We start from the raw sequence: 15,584 nt of genomic DNA, 5'->3' as shown, positions 1-15,584 counted from the left end.
CGGCATGTAAATGAACGAAAAAGCTGTATAATGAAGGAATTAGCTATTCCCCTGCGATACTGTAACGGGCGCTGATATTATCTCCTCCCTAACCCGCTGTTCTGCCGCGGCCTTAACCTGCTACTTTACCGCCTCCCCCTAGTAGGAGTTAGTGTAGTGTAGTGTAGGGTAAAAACATTGCTTACCCGCCCTGGTCCCGTCCGGTCTCCTGCAGCCCCGTCCGGACCGGACGGGGCTGCAGGAGACCGGACGGGACCAGGGCAAAAAAAAACAAACGAAAAAGTAGCAAGGCTCGGGCCTGCTAAAAAAAGTTTAAAAAGTGTAAAAAACAAAAATACCTGTGTGTTATATAAAAAAATTAAACAATTTTAAATACCTGTCGGAGGGCCGTGGGTCCAGGCGGCCGGTGGGCAGCCATCAGCGGCATCCGGTAGTCCCTTCTCCCCTGCCTGGATGAGCGCCAAAATCGCACGGGCCGGTCGGCAGCGGGGGGGGGGCCGTAGCAGGGGTCGCACAGGCGCGCATTCATTCATCCAGGCGGAGGAGCCGGTGGCGAAAGCAGCCGGCTCCTCCGCCTGGATGAATGAATTCATTCACTGCCGGTGGGGGCTGCCTCTCCCGGCAGCCCCCACCGGCAGTGAATGAATGAATGCGCGCCTGTGCGACCCCTGCGATTCAGCGCTCAAGGCAGCCTTGAGCGCCGAATTGCAGGGGTCGCACAGGCGCGCATTCATTCATCCAGGCGGAGGAGCCGGTGGCGAAAGCAGCCGGCTCCTCCGCCTGGATGAATTAATTCATTCACTGCCGGTGGGGGCTGCCTCTCCCGGCAGCCCCCACCGGCAGTGAATGAATGAATGCGCGCCTGTGCAGCAGCGGGGTCCGGGGGGGCAGCGGCAGCGGGGGGCGGCAGCAGGATCTGGGAGCGGCGGGTAGGCAGCAGCGGGGTCCGGGGAGCCAGCAGCGGCAGCATGTTCGATCGCGCAGGCAGGTAGGTGGTAAAGTAAAGATGGCCGCCTGCACGGGAAAACCGTGCAATTGGCCGCTGAAGACGTGACGTCACGACGTTTGGCGTCACGGGGTGTGAGGTCACGTCTTCAGCGGCCAATTGCACGATTTTCCCGTGCAGGCGGCCATCTTTACTTTACCACCTACCTGCCTGCGCGATCGAACATGCTGCCGCTGCTGGCTCCCCGGACCCCGCTGCTGCCTACCCGCCGCTCCCAGATCCTGCTGCCGCCCCCCCGCTGCCGCTGCCCCCCCGGACCCCGCTGCTGCACAGGCGCGCATTCATTCATTCACTGCCGGGAGAGGCAGCCCCCACCGGCAGTGAATGAATTAATTCATCCAGGCGGAGGAGCCGGCTGCTTTCGCCACCGGCTCCTCCGCCTGGATGAATGAATGCGCGCCTGTGCGACCCCTGCAATTCGGCGCTCAAGGCTGCCTTGAGCGCTGAATCGCAGGGGTCGCACAGGCGCGCATTCATTCATTCACTGCCGGTGGGGGCTGCCGGGAGAGGCAGCCCCCACCGGCAGTGAATGTGCGCCTGTGCGGACGTGTCCCCCCGCTGCCGCCGCCGCCCGCGGCCTAGATTTAATACGCGACCACCCGGCTCCCGCCGCCGCCGGCCGCCAGGACCCATGCGGCCGTCTGAAACTAACGCGCGTCCACCCCCGCCGCCCGGAACAGGCGCCCACCCGCCCGCGGCCTAGATTTAACACGCGACCACCGGCCCCCCGGATCCCGCCGGCCGCCTGGACCCACGCGGCCCTCCGACAGGTATTTAAAAATTTTGATTTTGATTTTTACACTTCCTGGTACCTGTCATTTCAAATGTCATTTGAAATGACAGGTACCAGCGCACCCTGGTTACTGTATAGGCGCTGTATTAAGCGCCTATACAGTAAAATGGGCGGCCATAACCCTTCCCTAACGCTTCACAGCCGCGGCATGCATTTGCATGCGATTAGAGGAGAGTATCGGGGAGTTAGTGAAGAGAACTGTGCGTGCGGGGAGGAAGGGTGCGCCTGACACTACCTCACTGTTTTTACCGCGGCCTTACTGGATCGAGCTGAAAGTAAGAGTTAAGATTTAACTCTTACATGGCTTTATCAGTAAAAATGTAGCACAAGTGGTTTTGGCAAAAGGTGAGTGCTGAAACATTTGGCAATTGCCCAGGCCTTTATGGATGCTTTAGCTTTTGAGCACACATTCTTTTCCTGATACATGTGCTGATTATTTGGTTATTATTTTGGGGTGTTTCACAAAATGGAGATTAGTAGCAGTAAACAAAGACGGGGAAATTCACCATCTTGGAGCACATATGCATTCTTTTTTTCTTATCAATGGCTTGGCAAATCTATATCCCCTTCCAAGTTGTACATTTAAAACTAATAAAAGAAAATATTTATTTACTCAATGCATAATTAAGCTCTTGAATTTGTTGCCAGAGAATGTGGTGAAAGCTATTGAATGTAACTGCATTTAAAAAAGGTTTGGACAAGTTCCTAGAAGAAAAGTCCATATTGTTGCGGTCTCCACCGCTTCCCCCCTATCCGCTCTGCACTGCGCTTACCTACAGTGGTGGAAACGCCGCTCCCGCGGCTCTGCCGGCCCTCCAGGGCATCCGCCATTACCAGCTCATCTCTCTGCCGCCACGCGCGCGCGCGCATGAGGACGCGCACTATGGACGCACAGCTGCCGGAAGTCTGACCCCGCCCGGGCTAACGACGCCACGCCCCAAGCCTGATTTAACCAGCGTTCGGTTACCGTCTCATTGCCTTGCAACGAGGGTCGCTACTGGTTAGTAGTTCTGAGTTGCGCTTCGCTTGTTCCACGTTCCTGACTTGACTTCTGCTAGTTCCTGATTCCGCTTCTGCCTGCCGCCTGCCATTGACCTCAGCCTGTTCCTGACTCCGCTTCTGCCTGCCGCCTGCCATTGACCTCAGCCTGTTCCTGATTCCGCTTCTGCTCGCCGCCAGCAACCGACCATTGCCCGTGCCTGATTCCGCTCCTGCCTGCTGCCAGCCTGACCTGGGTTCGTCTGCGTTCCTGCTCGCAGGCTGCTTCATCTCACGGCACGCTACAGACCCCGATCCTGTTCAGTCTGTTCCAGTTCTCAGCACGCTACAGACTCTGTTCCTGCTCACAGCTTGCTCCAGCTCATAGCACGCTACAGACTCTGTTCCTGCTCATAGCTTGCTCCAGTCCACAGCACGCTATAGACTCTGTATCTGCTCACTATCTGCTCCAGCACACGCCGGACCCAAGTAGCCCACGGACTACAGCATTCCTATTGGACTACCTTATCATACTCTCTGCCCAGGCCTTCTTCTACTATAAAGACTCTCACTGTTCTCCTAAGTCCCAAGGTTCTAGGACCCTACGGGCTCCTCCTGGGGGGTTCCTGGTTCCCGGGTGAAGACCTCTGCCTGTGGCTCCGCCTCCCGACCTGCCCTATCATTGGGGTAGTTCGGCCCAAGGGTCCACTCCTGGTCTGCAGCTTCCCAGGCTGCAACAGTTTGCAAGGCAATGGACTCGGCGGAGTCCCCTAGTCTACAGGCTATCCCTGGGATGGCGCAACGCCTTCAACAACAGCAACATTGCATCGATACTCTTGCTGCCACCGTGGACCAGTTGGTCTCTCGTTTAGAGGCTTCCACTCGTCAAGGGCCTCCTGCACCGGCATCTGTTCCTAATACCCAGCTGCCCGCTCCCAGCAGGTATGCCGGGGACAGTAAAACATGCCGTGGATTCCTGAACCAGTGTCAAGTACGGTTCACCCTGCTACCGTCCCAGTTTCCTTCTGAGGCAGCCAAGGTAGCCTATATCTTTTCTTTATTGGATGGCAAGGCCCTAGACTTGGCTTCACCTTTGTGGGAATGCTCCAATCCTCTGCTACAGAATCTCCAGGATTTCCTTCTTCAGTTCCGGCTAGCCTTCGATGATCCTGCGCGTCAGTCCACGGCGGCCTCGGAGCTCCTGCACCTCCGACAGGGCACGCGCCCGGTAGCAGAATATGTTATTAACTTTCGAACCCTGGCCATGGAGCTGGCATGGCAGGACGATTGCCTAAAGGGAATCTTTCTCGAGGGCTTGTCTGGTTGAATCAAAAATGAACTGGCAGGAAGGGAGATCCCTGATGATTTGAACGACTTAATGGACATTGCGGGTAAAGTAGACCGCCGTCTTCAGCAGCAGGACAGAGAGAACCGTTCGTCTAGTAGAAGTCTGCATCGCCTGCCTGCCTCCTCTAGGTCACCCCCGCTGAGGGCTTCTTCTGCTTCTACCCCTGCATCCGAACCCATGCAACTGGGCAGGTCACCACTTACTCCGGAAGAGAGGAGCCGACGGCGCTCCCTGGGCCTCTGCCTATATTGTGGGGGCAAAGGACATTACCTGTCATCCTACACTGAGCGTCCGGGAAACGCTCGTGCCTAGGTTATACCGAGGAGCTACACCTAGGCGCTACCGGATCAGCTCCTCTCTGCACACTTCCTGTCACCCTCAAATACCCCGGTGGGGAAATCCAGGTTCGGGCCTTCGTCAATTCTGGAGCCAAGGGGAACTTTATTGTGGCCGAGCTGGTGACGCAACTTGCCCTGCCTACCGTACCAAAGGTTCCTCCTCTATGGATTTCCTCGATCCGAGGGACTTTGCTTCCTGGGATTATCTCTTGTTCCACAAAACCAGTGACTCTGCAGACAGGCCTATTTCACTCCGAGGAGATCTCTTTACTTGTCCTGGAACGAGCAGTGCATCCGCTGGTGTTGGGACTTCCGTGGCTTCGTCAGCACTCTCCCGTCATTAGATGGGATGATTTCCAATTAGTCAGCTGGGGTTCTGCCTGCTTTGAACGATGCCTACACCTCCCACGTCCTCCTCAGTCTCTACATCTCTGTTCCTCGCACCTTCTGCCTGAGGCCTACCAGAATTTCCAAGATGTCTTCTCCAAGGAAATGGCGGAGATCCTTCCTGAACACAGGCCGTTTGACTGTCCCATTGACCTGCCAAGGCAATGTCCCAGTACATCTCAGAGAACCTTGCCAAGAGGTTCATCCGTCCATCCCGTTCACTGGCAGGTGCCGGATTCTTTTTCGTGGCCAAGAAGGATGGCTCGCTTCGGCCGTGTATTGATTACCGCGGCCTCAACGCCATCACCAAGCGAGACCGGTACCCACTCCCGCTTATCCCGGAACTACTGGATCGTCTTCAAGGGGCTCGTATCTTTACGAAGTTGGACCTTAGAGGAGCCTACAACCTCGTCCACATACGTCCAGGGGACGAATGGAAGACGGCATTCAACACTAGAGATGGGCATTACGAATACCTCGTGATGCCCTTCGGGCTTTGTAATGCCCCTGCCGTCTTCCAGCACCTCATGAACGAGGTGCTTCGAGAGATGCTCCATTCCCACGTGATAGTCTATCTAGACGACGTACTCATATACTCTAAAGATATGGACTCTCACCGCCAGCATGTCCGCCAGGTCCTCCAGGCTCTCCGAGCTAACCGTCTATACGCCAAATTGGAGAAATGTGTCTTCGAGGCCGAGTCTCTGCCGTTCCTGGGCTATATTATCTCTGCTACCGGCTTCTGTATGGACCCAGAGAAAGTAGCGGCCATTACAAAATGGCGCCGGCCCACAGGTCTTAAAGCCCTCCAACGGTTTTTGGGCTTTGCGAACTTTTATAGACATTTTATCCCACGGTACTCTCACCGGGTGGCTCCTCTCACAGCCCTGACCCGAAAAGGAGCTGATGTTAAGCACTGGCCTGATGCTGCGATTGCAGCCTTCTCTGATCTCAAGGAAGCCTACCTCTCTGACGTCTGCCTCCGGCACCCGGACCCCTCACGACCATTCATCGTGGAGGTCGATGCCTCCAGTATCGCAGTGGGAGCAGTCCTCAGCCAGCATTCCGACTCTGGACAACTTCTTCCTTGCTCGTACTTCTCCAGGAAGTTCTCGCCCGCTGAAAGCAATTACTCCATCGGGGACAAAGAGCTGCTAGCAATAAAACTCGCCTTCAAAGAATGGAGACAGTGGCTCGAGGGCTCCTTGCACACCACCACCGTTTACAAGGATCACAAAAATCTAGAATTCCTGACTCAGGCTCAACGACTAAACCCTCGCCAAGCCTGCTGGGCCTTGTTTTTCAGTCGGTTCAACTTTGTTTTACAGTATCGTCCTGCGGCCAAGAACCTCCGGGCAGATGCCCTGTCCCGCACCTCCTGTGCTGAAGAGGACCATGAGCCACCTCAATTCATTTTGGATCCCGCTAAGGTTCGTCTGTCTGCCATGACTATCCTCTCTCAAGACAGGACGGTGCTCTCGCGCCGGGACCGGCTGACTGCCTTACGTTGGGCCCACGACTCCTTGATCGGAGGACACGCTGGACGGGAAAGGACCCTGGAACTTGTTAACCGGTATTACTGGTGGCCTAACATCCGGCGTGATGTCGCTTCCTATGTGGCCTCCTGCCCTAACTGTGCTCGCCAGAAGCCCAGTCCCGGCTCCCCTTGCGGGCTCCTCCACCCGCTTCCGGTCCCCACTGAGCCATGGACCCACATAGCTACAGACTTCGTAGTAGATCTACCTCCGTCTGATGGACATACGGTCATCTGGGTTACGGTTGACCGTTTTTCAAAAATGGTCCATCTAGTTCCTCTTCCGAAGCTTCCCTCTGCACCCGAGTTGGCCCAACTGTTCGCCCAACATGTCTTCAGGCTCCACAGTCTTCCCCAGGACATAGTGTCGGACAGAGGCCCTCAGTTTGTAGCCCGCTACTGGAGAGCGCTCTGCAGATGCTTTAAGGTAAAGCTCAGTTTTTCCACAGCCTTCCATCCTCAAAGCAACGGACAGACTGAGAGGATGAATAGAACCTTAAAAGTATACCTCCGGGCCTTCATTAACGAGAGGCAAGACAATTGGTCTGAACTCCTGCCCTGGGCCGAATTCGCATATAACAACCAGGTCCATGCTGCTACTGGCAAGTCCCCATTCCATCTGGTGTATGGAAAGCTATTACGGCCTCCGCTGCCGCTGGAGGCTCCCAGTGCTTCACCTGCTGTTCAGGTAACTGCCCAGCAGCTCCAGGCGTTGTGGCACATGACGCGAAGACACCTACTCCGCGTGGCTGCTAGGGCCAAACAGACAGCCGATTGCCATCGCCAACCAGCTCCCACGTTCCAGCCAGGGGATAGAGTCTGGCTCAGCACGAAGAATCTGCATCTCCGACTTCCCTCTCGGAGATTCGCTCCAAAGTTCTGCGGACCATTCCGAATCGCTGAACGAGTGGGCATGGTGTCCTATCGGCTAAGATTACCATCTTCCTTCCGGGTCCACAATGTCTTTCACGCATCACTGCTCAAGCCTGTAGTTCTCTCCCGGTACCACCGCACACCTCCGGATCCTTCGGCCACGACCATCGATGACGATCCCACGTATCAAGTGCGGGAGGTCCTAGATATCCGCTTCCACAACCGTAGATGGGAGTACCTACTGGCCTGGGAGGGCTGTGGTGACGAGGACAACACCTGGGAGCCCAGCCGTAATATCTTGGACAAAGACCTCTTGCACCAGTTCCACCAGGACCACCCAGGTAAACCCGGGCCTCTCAAGAGGGGCCGTAAAGGGGGGGTACTGTTGCGGTCTCCACCGCTTCCCCCCTATCCGCTCTGCACTGCGCTTACCTACAGTGGTGGAAACGCCGCTCCCGTGGCTCTGCCGGCCCTCCAGGGCGTCCGTCATTACCAGCTCATCTCCCTGCCGCCACGCGCGCGCCCTCAGTCTGTTCCAGTTCTCAGCACACTACAGACTCCGTTCCTGCTCACAGCTTGCTCCAGCTCATAGCACGCTACAGACTCTGTTCCTGCTCATAGCTTGCTCCAGTCCACAGCACGCTATAGACTCTGTATCTGCTCACTATCTGCTCCAGCACACGCCGGACCCAACTAGCCCACGGACTACAGCATTCCTATTGGACTACCTTATCATACTCTCTGCCCAGGCCTTCTTCTACTATAAAGACTCTCACTGTTCTCCTAAGTCCCAAGGTTCTAGGACCCTACGGGCTCCTCCTGGGGGATTCCTGGTTCCCGGGTGAAGATCTCTGCCTGTGGCTCCACCTCCCGACCTGCCCTATCATTGGGGTAGTTCGGCCCAAGGGTCCACTCCTGGTCTGCAGCTTCCCAGACTGCAACACATATACCATTATTAAGGGAGAGTTGCAGAAATCCACTGCTTATCCCTGGGATAAGCAGCATGGAATCTATCTAATCTTTGGGTGTAACATTTGGCTGGCTGCGGGAGAGCTCTGTGACCAGCTGCAGATGCCTCTGATGCAGCTGAGATACCCCCAAATGCTCCTTCCCTGGGTCTCCCACGGTGGGAAATTCTATTGCTGGCACCCACTGATGATGATACTGGGAATTTAAACCTCAGCTGCGCTACTAGCAAATTGCCTCAGGAACAGGTCCTTCTGCAGTCTTGCAGGGCATTACATCACTTGGTGTTTCCTTGTCCTCTATTGTTGTTGCCCTGCCTTGCTTTATTGCTGCCTATCTTGCCTTGCCTGCCCGTCCCTTGCCGTGCTTTAGTCTCTTTGAGGCTGCCCTGGTCTTGTCTGTTTTTGCCTGACTCCTAGTATGACCTCAGCTTGGATCTTGACTACTGTTTTGGATCTCAGCCTGCCCTGACCTCTTCCTGGACCTCAGTGCTTCCTGATCTTCCATGGCCCTGACTTCTTCCTGGACTTCAACACCGCTTACTCACTGCCCACCTTGACCTTGGCCTGCTTACTCAACCTAGGACCCTTGCCTAAACCCTGCCAGCCCCTAGAAACCATGGGCTCATGCTGCGGGGAAAGGGGCTGGTATAGTGAAGCCCTAAACCTAGTCCTTGTAAGAGTGAGTCCACCTGCTGTCAGCGTGAGCCTAGTGTGGTTGCCTCCTAGGCTGTGTCAAGCATGCAGCAGCTAAAGGGATCATATCCATGACATTGGGATCCTGCCAGGTACTTGTGGCCTGGATTGGCCACTTTTGGAAACAGGATCCTGGGCTTGATGGACCTTTGGTCTGACCCAGTATAGCAATCTTATGTTATGTTATGACATTACAGTGTTCCACTGGTTATCCTCCTTCTACCAAGCACGTTTTACTGAAATCCTAGAGCTGATAGGAAAACTTCCTTTGGTGTTTTTTTTTACCTTCACCTCACCCACCACAAAGGGATCATCTTCATCATCTTCCTCCTGCCCTTGACGCAACTTGAAGGTCTGACAGAAATCCTGAAGCCCCTGAAATTGTGGGACCTCTTCCAGTTCACAGTCATAGATCTGAAGGGAGAGAAGGTAATTGGGAAGAAGAAAGTTAAAGGAAGGGAAGATGTGAGATGAAAGATGAAAGATGAAAGATGAAATGAGATTGAGGGAGAAGAGGAAGGGCAGGCGAGATTCAGGAGAGAAGGGAGGAGAGGCAAGGTTGATGGGAGGAGGAATGAGAGGTGATTGATGGATAGGAAGGAGCAGTGACGGGGAAGGAGAGATGAGACTGGGGAGAAGGGGTAGGAGAAATGAGATTTGAATAATAAAGATGACGATGTAAAATACATAGGAAAATGTGAGGATGTGGAATGATAGGTTACATTTGGGAGGACAGAGTAGAGGTGAGATTAAAGGAAAGGGGGTCAGAGAAGTTTGTGGATACCAAGCTCCTGCGGACTTTGCAGCTAAGCAGATAGTTTGACAAGAAACTCTGATATGTAATGTAAGAACCTCTATTATCCTATAACCCCTTTCTATAAATCTATGTTAGAAAGCATCCTTGAAGCTATGTCTCTGCTTGCTTTCCCCACAAGTGAGTTCTTCGATGTAGCTGGGACACAGAGATGCTTCTGCTAGTCACTGCTGTAAGGATTACGTTTGCAATATTGTAACTCTGTATGATTCAGTGTTCCACTAGAGCCTCTGGCTTGTCATTAATACATAAAGAGATCAATTTTCAAAGGGTTCATGTGCCTAACTTTGGGAGTTAGGTTCCTAAATTGGTTGTTTGGAAATGTATTAGGGCTGAGGTCCTAAATTTAGTCTCCTAGTTTCACTAGACTCTTATAATTTAGGAGTCTAAACAGTGGGTGGCTTCAGGGGTGGAGTGAGAGCAGGGAAGGATAGGTGAGCTTGGGGAAAGAAGCAGAAGGCCAGCTGAGACTGGGAGAAGAGAGGAAGGAGAGCTGAGATTGAAGGAGAGGAATATGGAGAGGGGAAGAAGCAGAAGATGAAACTGGGAGAAGAGGAGAAAAGAGAGGAGAGACTAAGCCAAATAAAGCAAGGGGAAAGAGGAGAGTTTATAACTTATGAGGGGCCAGACAGTTCTTGTTAGAGTTTACCCCTTCAGGAATTTTACATAGAAACATAGAAATGATGGCAGAAGAAGACCAAACGGCCTATCCAGTCTGCCCAGCAAGCTTACATTTTTTCTCATACTTTTCTGTTACTCTTGGCCCTTATTAGTAACATTTTGGTTCTAATTACCTTCCACCCCCGTCACTGATTTAGAGAGCAGTGCTGGAGCTGCATCTAAGTGAAGTATCAAGCTTAATTGGTTAGGGGTAGTAACCGCCACTATAAGCAAGCTACTCCCATGCGTATTTGTTTACCCAGCCTGCGCAATTCAGTCCTTGTTGGTTGTTGTCTGGATATAAATCCTCTTTTCTTCATTCCCCTGCCGTTGAAGCAGTGAGCTGCGCTGGATATGTATTCTAAGTGAAGTATCAGGCTTAATTGATTTGGGGTAGTAACTGCCGTAACAAGCAAGCTACACCGACGATTATTTGTTTACCCAGACTATGCAATTCAGTCCTTGTTGGTTGTTGTCTGAATGTAATCCTCTTATCTTCATTCCCCCCTGCCGTTGAAGCAGAGAGCTATGCTGGATATGCATTGAAAGTGAAGTATCAGGCTTATTTGGTTTGAGATAGTAACCGCCACAACAAGCAAGCTATTTCCCTGCTTTTTTGTGAATGCAAATCCTTTTTTCCACATTTCCTCTTGCCGTTGAAGCATAGAGCAATGTTGGAGTCGCATTAACCATGTGTATGTTTATTGAATAAGGGTATTAATCACCAGGTAGTAGCTGTCATTCCTGCAAGCCACCCCCATGCCTCTTTTCTTCATTCACATCTTCTAGACTTTATGGATCCACAGTGCTTATCCCACGCCCCTTTGAAATCCTTCACAGTTTTGGTCTTTACCACTTCCTCCGGAAGGGCATTCCAGGCATCCACTACCCTCTCCGTGAAGAAGTACTTCCTGACATTGGTTCTGAGTCTTCCTCCCTGGAGTTTTAAATCGTGACCCCTGGTTCTGCTGATTTTGTTCCAACGGAAAAGGTTTGTAGTTGACTTTGGATCATTAAAACCTTTCAAGTATCTGAAAGTCTGTATCATATCACCCCTGCTCCTCCTTTCCTCCAGGGTGTACATATTTAGATTCTTCAATCTCTCCTCATAAGTCATTCGATGAAGACAATCCACCTTTTTTGTCGCCCTTCTCTGGACCACCTCCATCCTGTCTCTGTCCCTTCGGAGATACGGTCTCCAGAACTGAGCACAGTACTCCAGGTGAGGCCTCACCAAGGACCTGTACAAGGGGATAATCACTTCTCTTTTCTTACTCGATATTCCTCTTTTTATGCAGCCCAGCATTCTTCTGGCTTTAGCTATCGCCTTGACACATTGTTTCGCCGACTTCAGTTCAATCTGATGCTTCACCTTCAATGCATATACAGCATAGTATATGCTGTATATGCTGTATATGCATATACAGCATAGTTCTCGGCTTCAACGGCAGGGGAGAAGAAAAAAGGGTTCGCACTCACAAAGTGGGGAGTAGCTGGCTTGTTACGGCGGTTACTACCCCAAACCAATTGTGTCCGATACTTCACTTTCGATGCATATCCAGCATGGCTCTCTGCTTCAACAGCATGGGAGAAGACTGATACATCACGCATTTCCAGCATAGCTCCCTGCTTCAACAGCAGGGGAGAAGAAAAACAACCAATAAGGACTGTATAACATAGTCTGGGTAAAACAAATAAGCATGGGTGTAGCTTGCTTATTGCGGCGGTTACTACCCCTACTACCCCTAACTAATCAAGCTAGATATTTCAATGGTGGGGGTGGAAGGGAAATAGAACCAAGAGCTAAGAGAAACAGATAAGTATGAGAGAAAAAAACGTGTGAAGCTTGCTGGGCAGACTGGATGGGCCGTTTGGTCTTCTTCTGCCGTCATTTCTATGTTTCTATGTTTCTATGTAATCTCTTCTTTCTAAAGCAATCAGGGACAAAGGCCGCACAGCATGGAAGGGTTGCTGCACATGCTGGTACTGTTTGTACCAGGTAATACAGGCTGGCAGTGCCTGATGTTGTCTTTGCTATTTGCTACAGGCTGACGGTGTCTGTCCTAGCACTCTTCTTCCTGATCAGGGTCTAGTCTCTCACCATGGCACTCTCCCAGCTGGCATGTCAAAGACTGACTCTGGCATAGTTTCGGCGGGTTGGCACAGACTGGTAACATCCATGTTCTTGCTCTTGTACTGTCCTTGCTGGTTGACATAGATTAACAGCGCCTGTGTTCTTCCTCTGGCATTTTTTCTGCTGTTTTGCATGGCGTGCCAGTGAATGTGTTCTCATCCTGGCGCTGTTCCTTCTGGCTGGCATAGATTACAGGAGACAGACTAGCTCCATCTGGAATTGAGTAGAAGGGGGCTCTGGCGATACAACAGGGCATTCATCATCTAAAGTAAGACTTACCTTTAAGGTATCAAACCCCATCGCCAGATAATTTTCAGTATTGGATTGTTCCCCAACAGAAACGTAGAACTTGTTCCACCAGTCAATGTCAACATCCTCCTAAGGTTGGAGAGGGAGAAGGAAAAAAAAGCATTTAAAAAGAGAATAAAGCTGAGTCACTGAACTGTGAAAGGAGATCCCAGGAGCTGAGGCCTGATGTGTTCATTACAGTGAGAGCTCCCAGTACTGTCAATACAGCAGAAGCTACTAGGAGCTGGGCACTGATTGTGTCCTTAAAGTGGGCGCTTCCAGGAGCTGTTCCAGTACAGTCATTATAGCAGCTGAGAATTGGTCTAGTATGGGAGTTGAGAATTGATCTTGTCCTTATAGCAGGAGCTCCTAGGAGCTGAGCTCTTATTGTCACTGAATAGACCCCTGAGAGGATTCTGAGTGAGAGAGGCTACTTAATACCTACTTGGGTGCTAGTGTTGAATTGGTGGAAATTGATGTTGTGGGAAGTGTGGTATTCTGAGTGGCCACTAAATGGCATCATGTGTAGTAAGATTACAGTATGCATGTATACTGAATAACATATGGGGAAAATGGTCAATATGGGATATGTCTCTTTTATAAAGAATGAGAATTGTTTTGATTGGACAGCATGGCACAAGACACCTTTATTCTTGGTAACATATTGGGGTAGATATTCAAAGCTAGTCGTGTAAGTAATTTAGCCGGCTAGTACTAATCTGGCTAAGTTACAATGTATATTCAGCAGCATGGTGAAGCCACCGAATATACACGTATATTTATTTATTTATTTATTATTTATTTGCAGTTTTTTATATATCGACATTTGTTTAGTAATCTCACATCGGTTCACAATTAACAGAAACATTGCAGCTGTGCCAACTAGAACGAACATGTGCAACAGTGCTTTACAATAAACAATAAACTTTACAATAAACTTGTTAACGAACTTATGCAATAAACTTGTTAACCGGGGGGGGGGGCGAGAACAGTGGAACAATGAAAGGGAAAAATAAAATAGTGGTACAATGCAAATTGTTATCTCATTGAATTTATAAGTCTATAAATAAATAGAATGAATTTTCTAAAACACAATTGGAAAAGAGAAAAGCTGGATATGAGAGAAAGAAATGGGATAGAAGTCTTATATACAATTGATATACAATCGATATACAATCGATATGAATAATTGCCAACAAAAAGTTAGGTGTGGTGAGAAAGAAAAAGGGGATGTACATTTAAGTAAATTAGTGGGCAAGGCTGTAGGAGTAAGGGAGAGAGGAGAGCGTAAGGGTTAAGTATAAGCCTGTAGGAAATATATATACGCACTTAGCCGGATAAGTCTACCTACTAAATTTAGACCTGCGCTATGTGGCTTCTAAACTTACATGGATACTTAAACGAATAATTCCAAATATCAGTAGTTAGTCATATAAGTTATACGGCTAACTTGCTGCGCCCCAATCTGCCCAGCACATGCCTACTTTTGTACGTGTAACTTTTAGCTGTATACGGAACTTATAAGGCTAAGCGGTGGTCGCTGAACGTAAGTGCATATTCAGCTTAAATCCTGCTTATCCAGCTAAAGAGCTCTGAATGTGTTTTGAATAACTGGCCCATTGTTATTTCCTCTTCAAGATGATGTGTATTCATACATATTCTTTTGAAGTTATATTTTTGAAATGTTCCAATTATGACAATCTTAATAAACAAATTTAACAAAATAAAGAATAATGGGGAGAGAAGTCCCATAGAGGGAGAGTTCATCAAGTATAAAATGCTGGGTTTAGGATTTGGTGGGAGAAATTGGAGGGGACCCATCCGGGGAATGGGTTTACTTGGGGTGACCTCTCTTCTAAGATGGCCCTTCAGGAGTTTTCCTCCTCAAGAGGAAAGGCCCACCTCAAGGGTAAGCAACCAGTAGACCTGACCTGAGTCTCGGAGGTGGAGGACAGTCCAGAGATCACACAGTTGGTGGAGAGAAAACGGAGTGAGGAGACCTGAGAAAGGTGATGTTATGACCCCTCCCATGGCCGGTGCCGTGGGAGGCCTCTCACCTCCTTTCCTCCACGGCCGGAGGCCGCCGACGTGCTTCTCATGCGATTGGAACCGTGCTGTTGTACCTCACATGGCCCGGAGGCTGCTGACACGCTCCTCACGCAGCTGGAGCTGTGCTACTGCAGTCCCTGCGGTCTGGAGATCGCCCCTGATCAGCTGCTGCATGGTGGGCTTTGCTGCCGTGCCTCCATGCAGCCAGGAGGCCGCCAACAGCTCTCTTACGCAGCAGGGTGGCCACTGAAATTACCTCCGTTCCCTCAAGGGAAAAGGGCCCTCAGCCCCGGCCTTGCCTGCACTTTGGAGCTGTCCTTGGTCCAACCTTCGCAGCAGGGAAGCCGCCTTTCATCCCAGGGCCTGCTCTGAGGCCTATTTCCTGCTCCTGCATTCTTCAGCATCTTCCTCACAGCAGGGCCGCTGTCCAAGGTCCTGCCCCTTCTTCCTAAGGAGCGAGACTGTGTCTCTTCTCTCTTCTTAAAAGGCCAGCGAGGGAGTGGTCCTCTTCTGATGTCATCGAGGGAGCTGCCTCTCCAGCAGTATAAAAAGGTCCTGTCTTTACTCCTTCTTTGCCTTTGCAATGAGCCAGTCCTCCTTAGGACTTCTCTGTATCCAGCTTCTCGTTGGAATTCCATGTCTCGTCTTCATCGTCACCCATGGTCTCATGTCTTCATCTTCACCATGGTCTCTCGTCTGGTCCTGTGTTCCCGGATCTTCC

At 51.0% G+C, this 15,584-nt stretch overlaps 1 protein-coding gene across 1 annotated transcript in view; it reads right to left on the bottom strand.

Annotated features, from left to right (window-relative positions):
* Positions 1–15,584, bottom strand: part of FER1L5 (fer-1 like family member 5) — a 495,517-nt gene that overhangs the window by 243,666 nt on the left and 236,267 nt on the right. The window contains exons 38-39 of the mRNA XM_029603280.1: positions 12,806–12,904; positions 9,204–9,332 (exon numbers count right to left, since the gene is read on the bottom strand). Coding sequence (XP_029459140.1) covers positions 9,204–9,332; positions 12,806–12,904 — 228 coding nt within the window. The remainder of the gene's footprint in view (positions 1–9,203; positions 9,333–12,805; positions 12,905–15,584) is intronic.

Source organism: Rhinatrema bivittatum, chromosome 5 (genome assembly GCF_901001135.1).
Source record: "Rhinatrema bivittatum chromosome 5, aRhiBiv1.1, whole genome shotgun sequence".
Taxonomy (NCBI): Eukaryota; Metazoa; Chordata; class Amphibia; order Gymnophiona; family Rhinatrematidae; genus Rhinatrema; species Rhinatrema bivittatum.
This window is presented reverse-complemented; position numbering and strand designations above follow the sequence as displayed.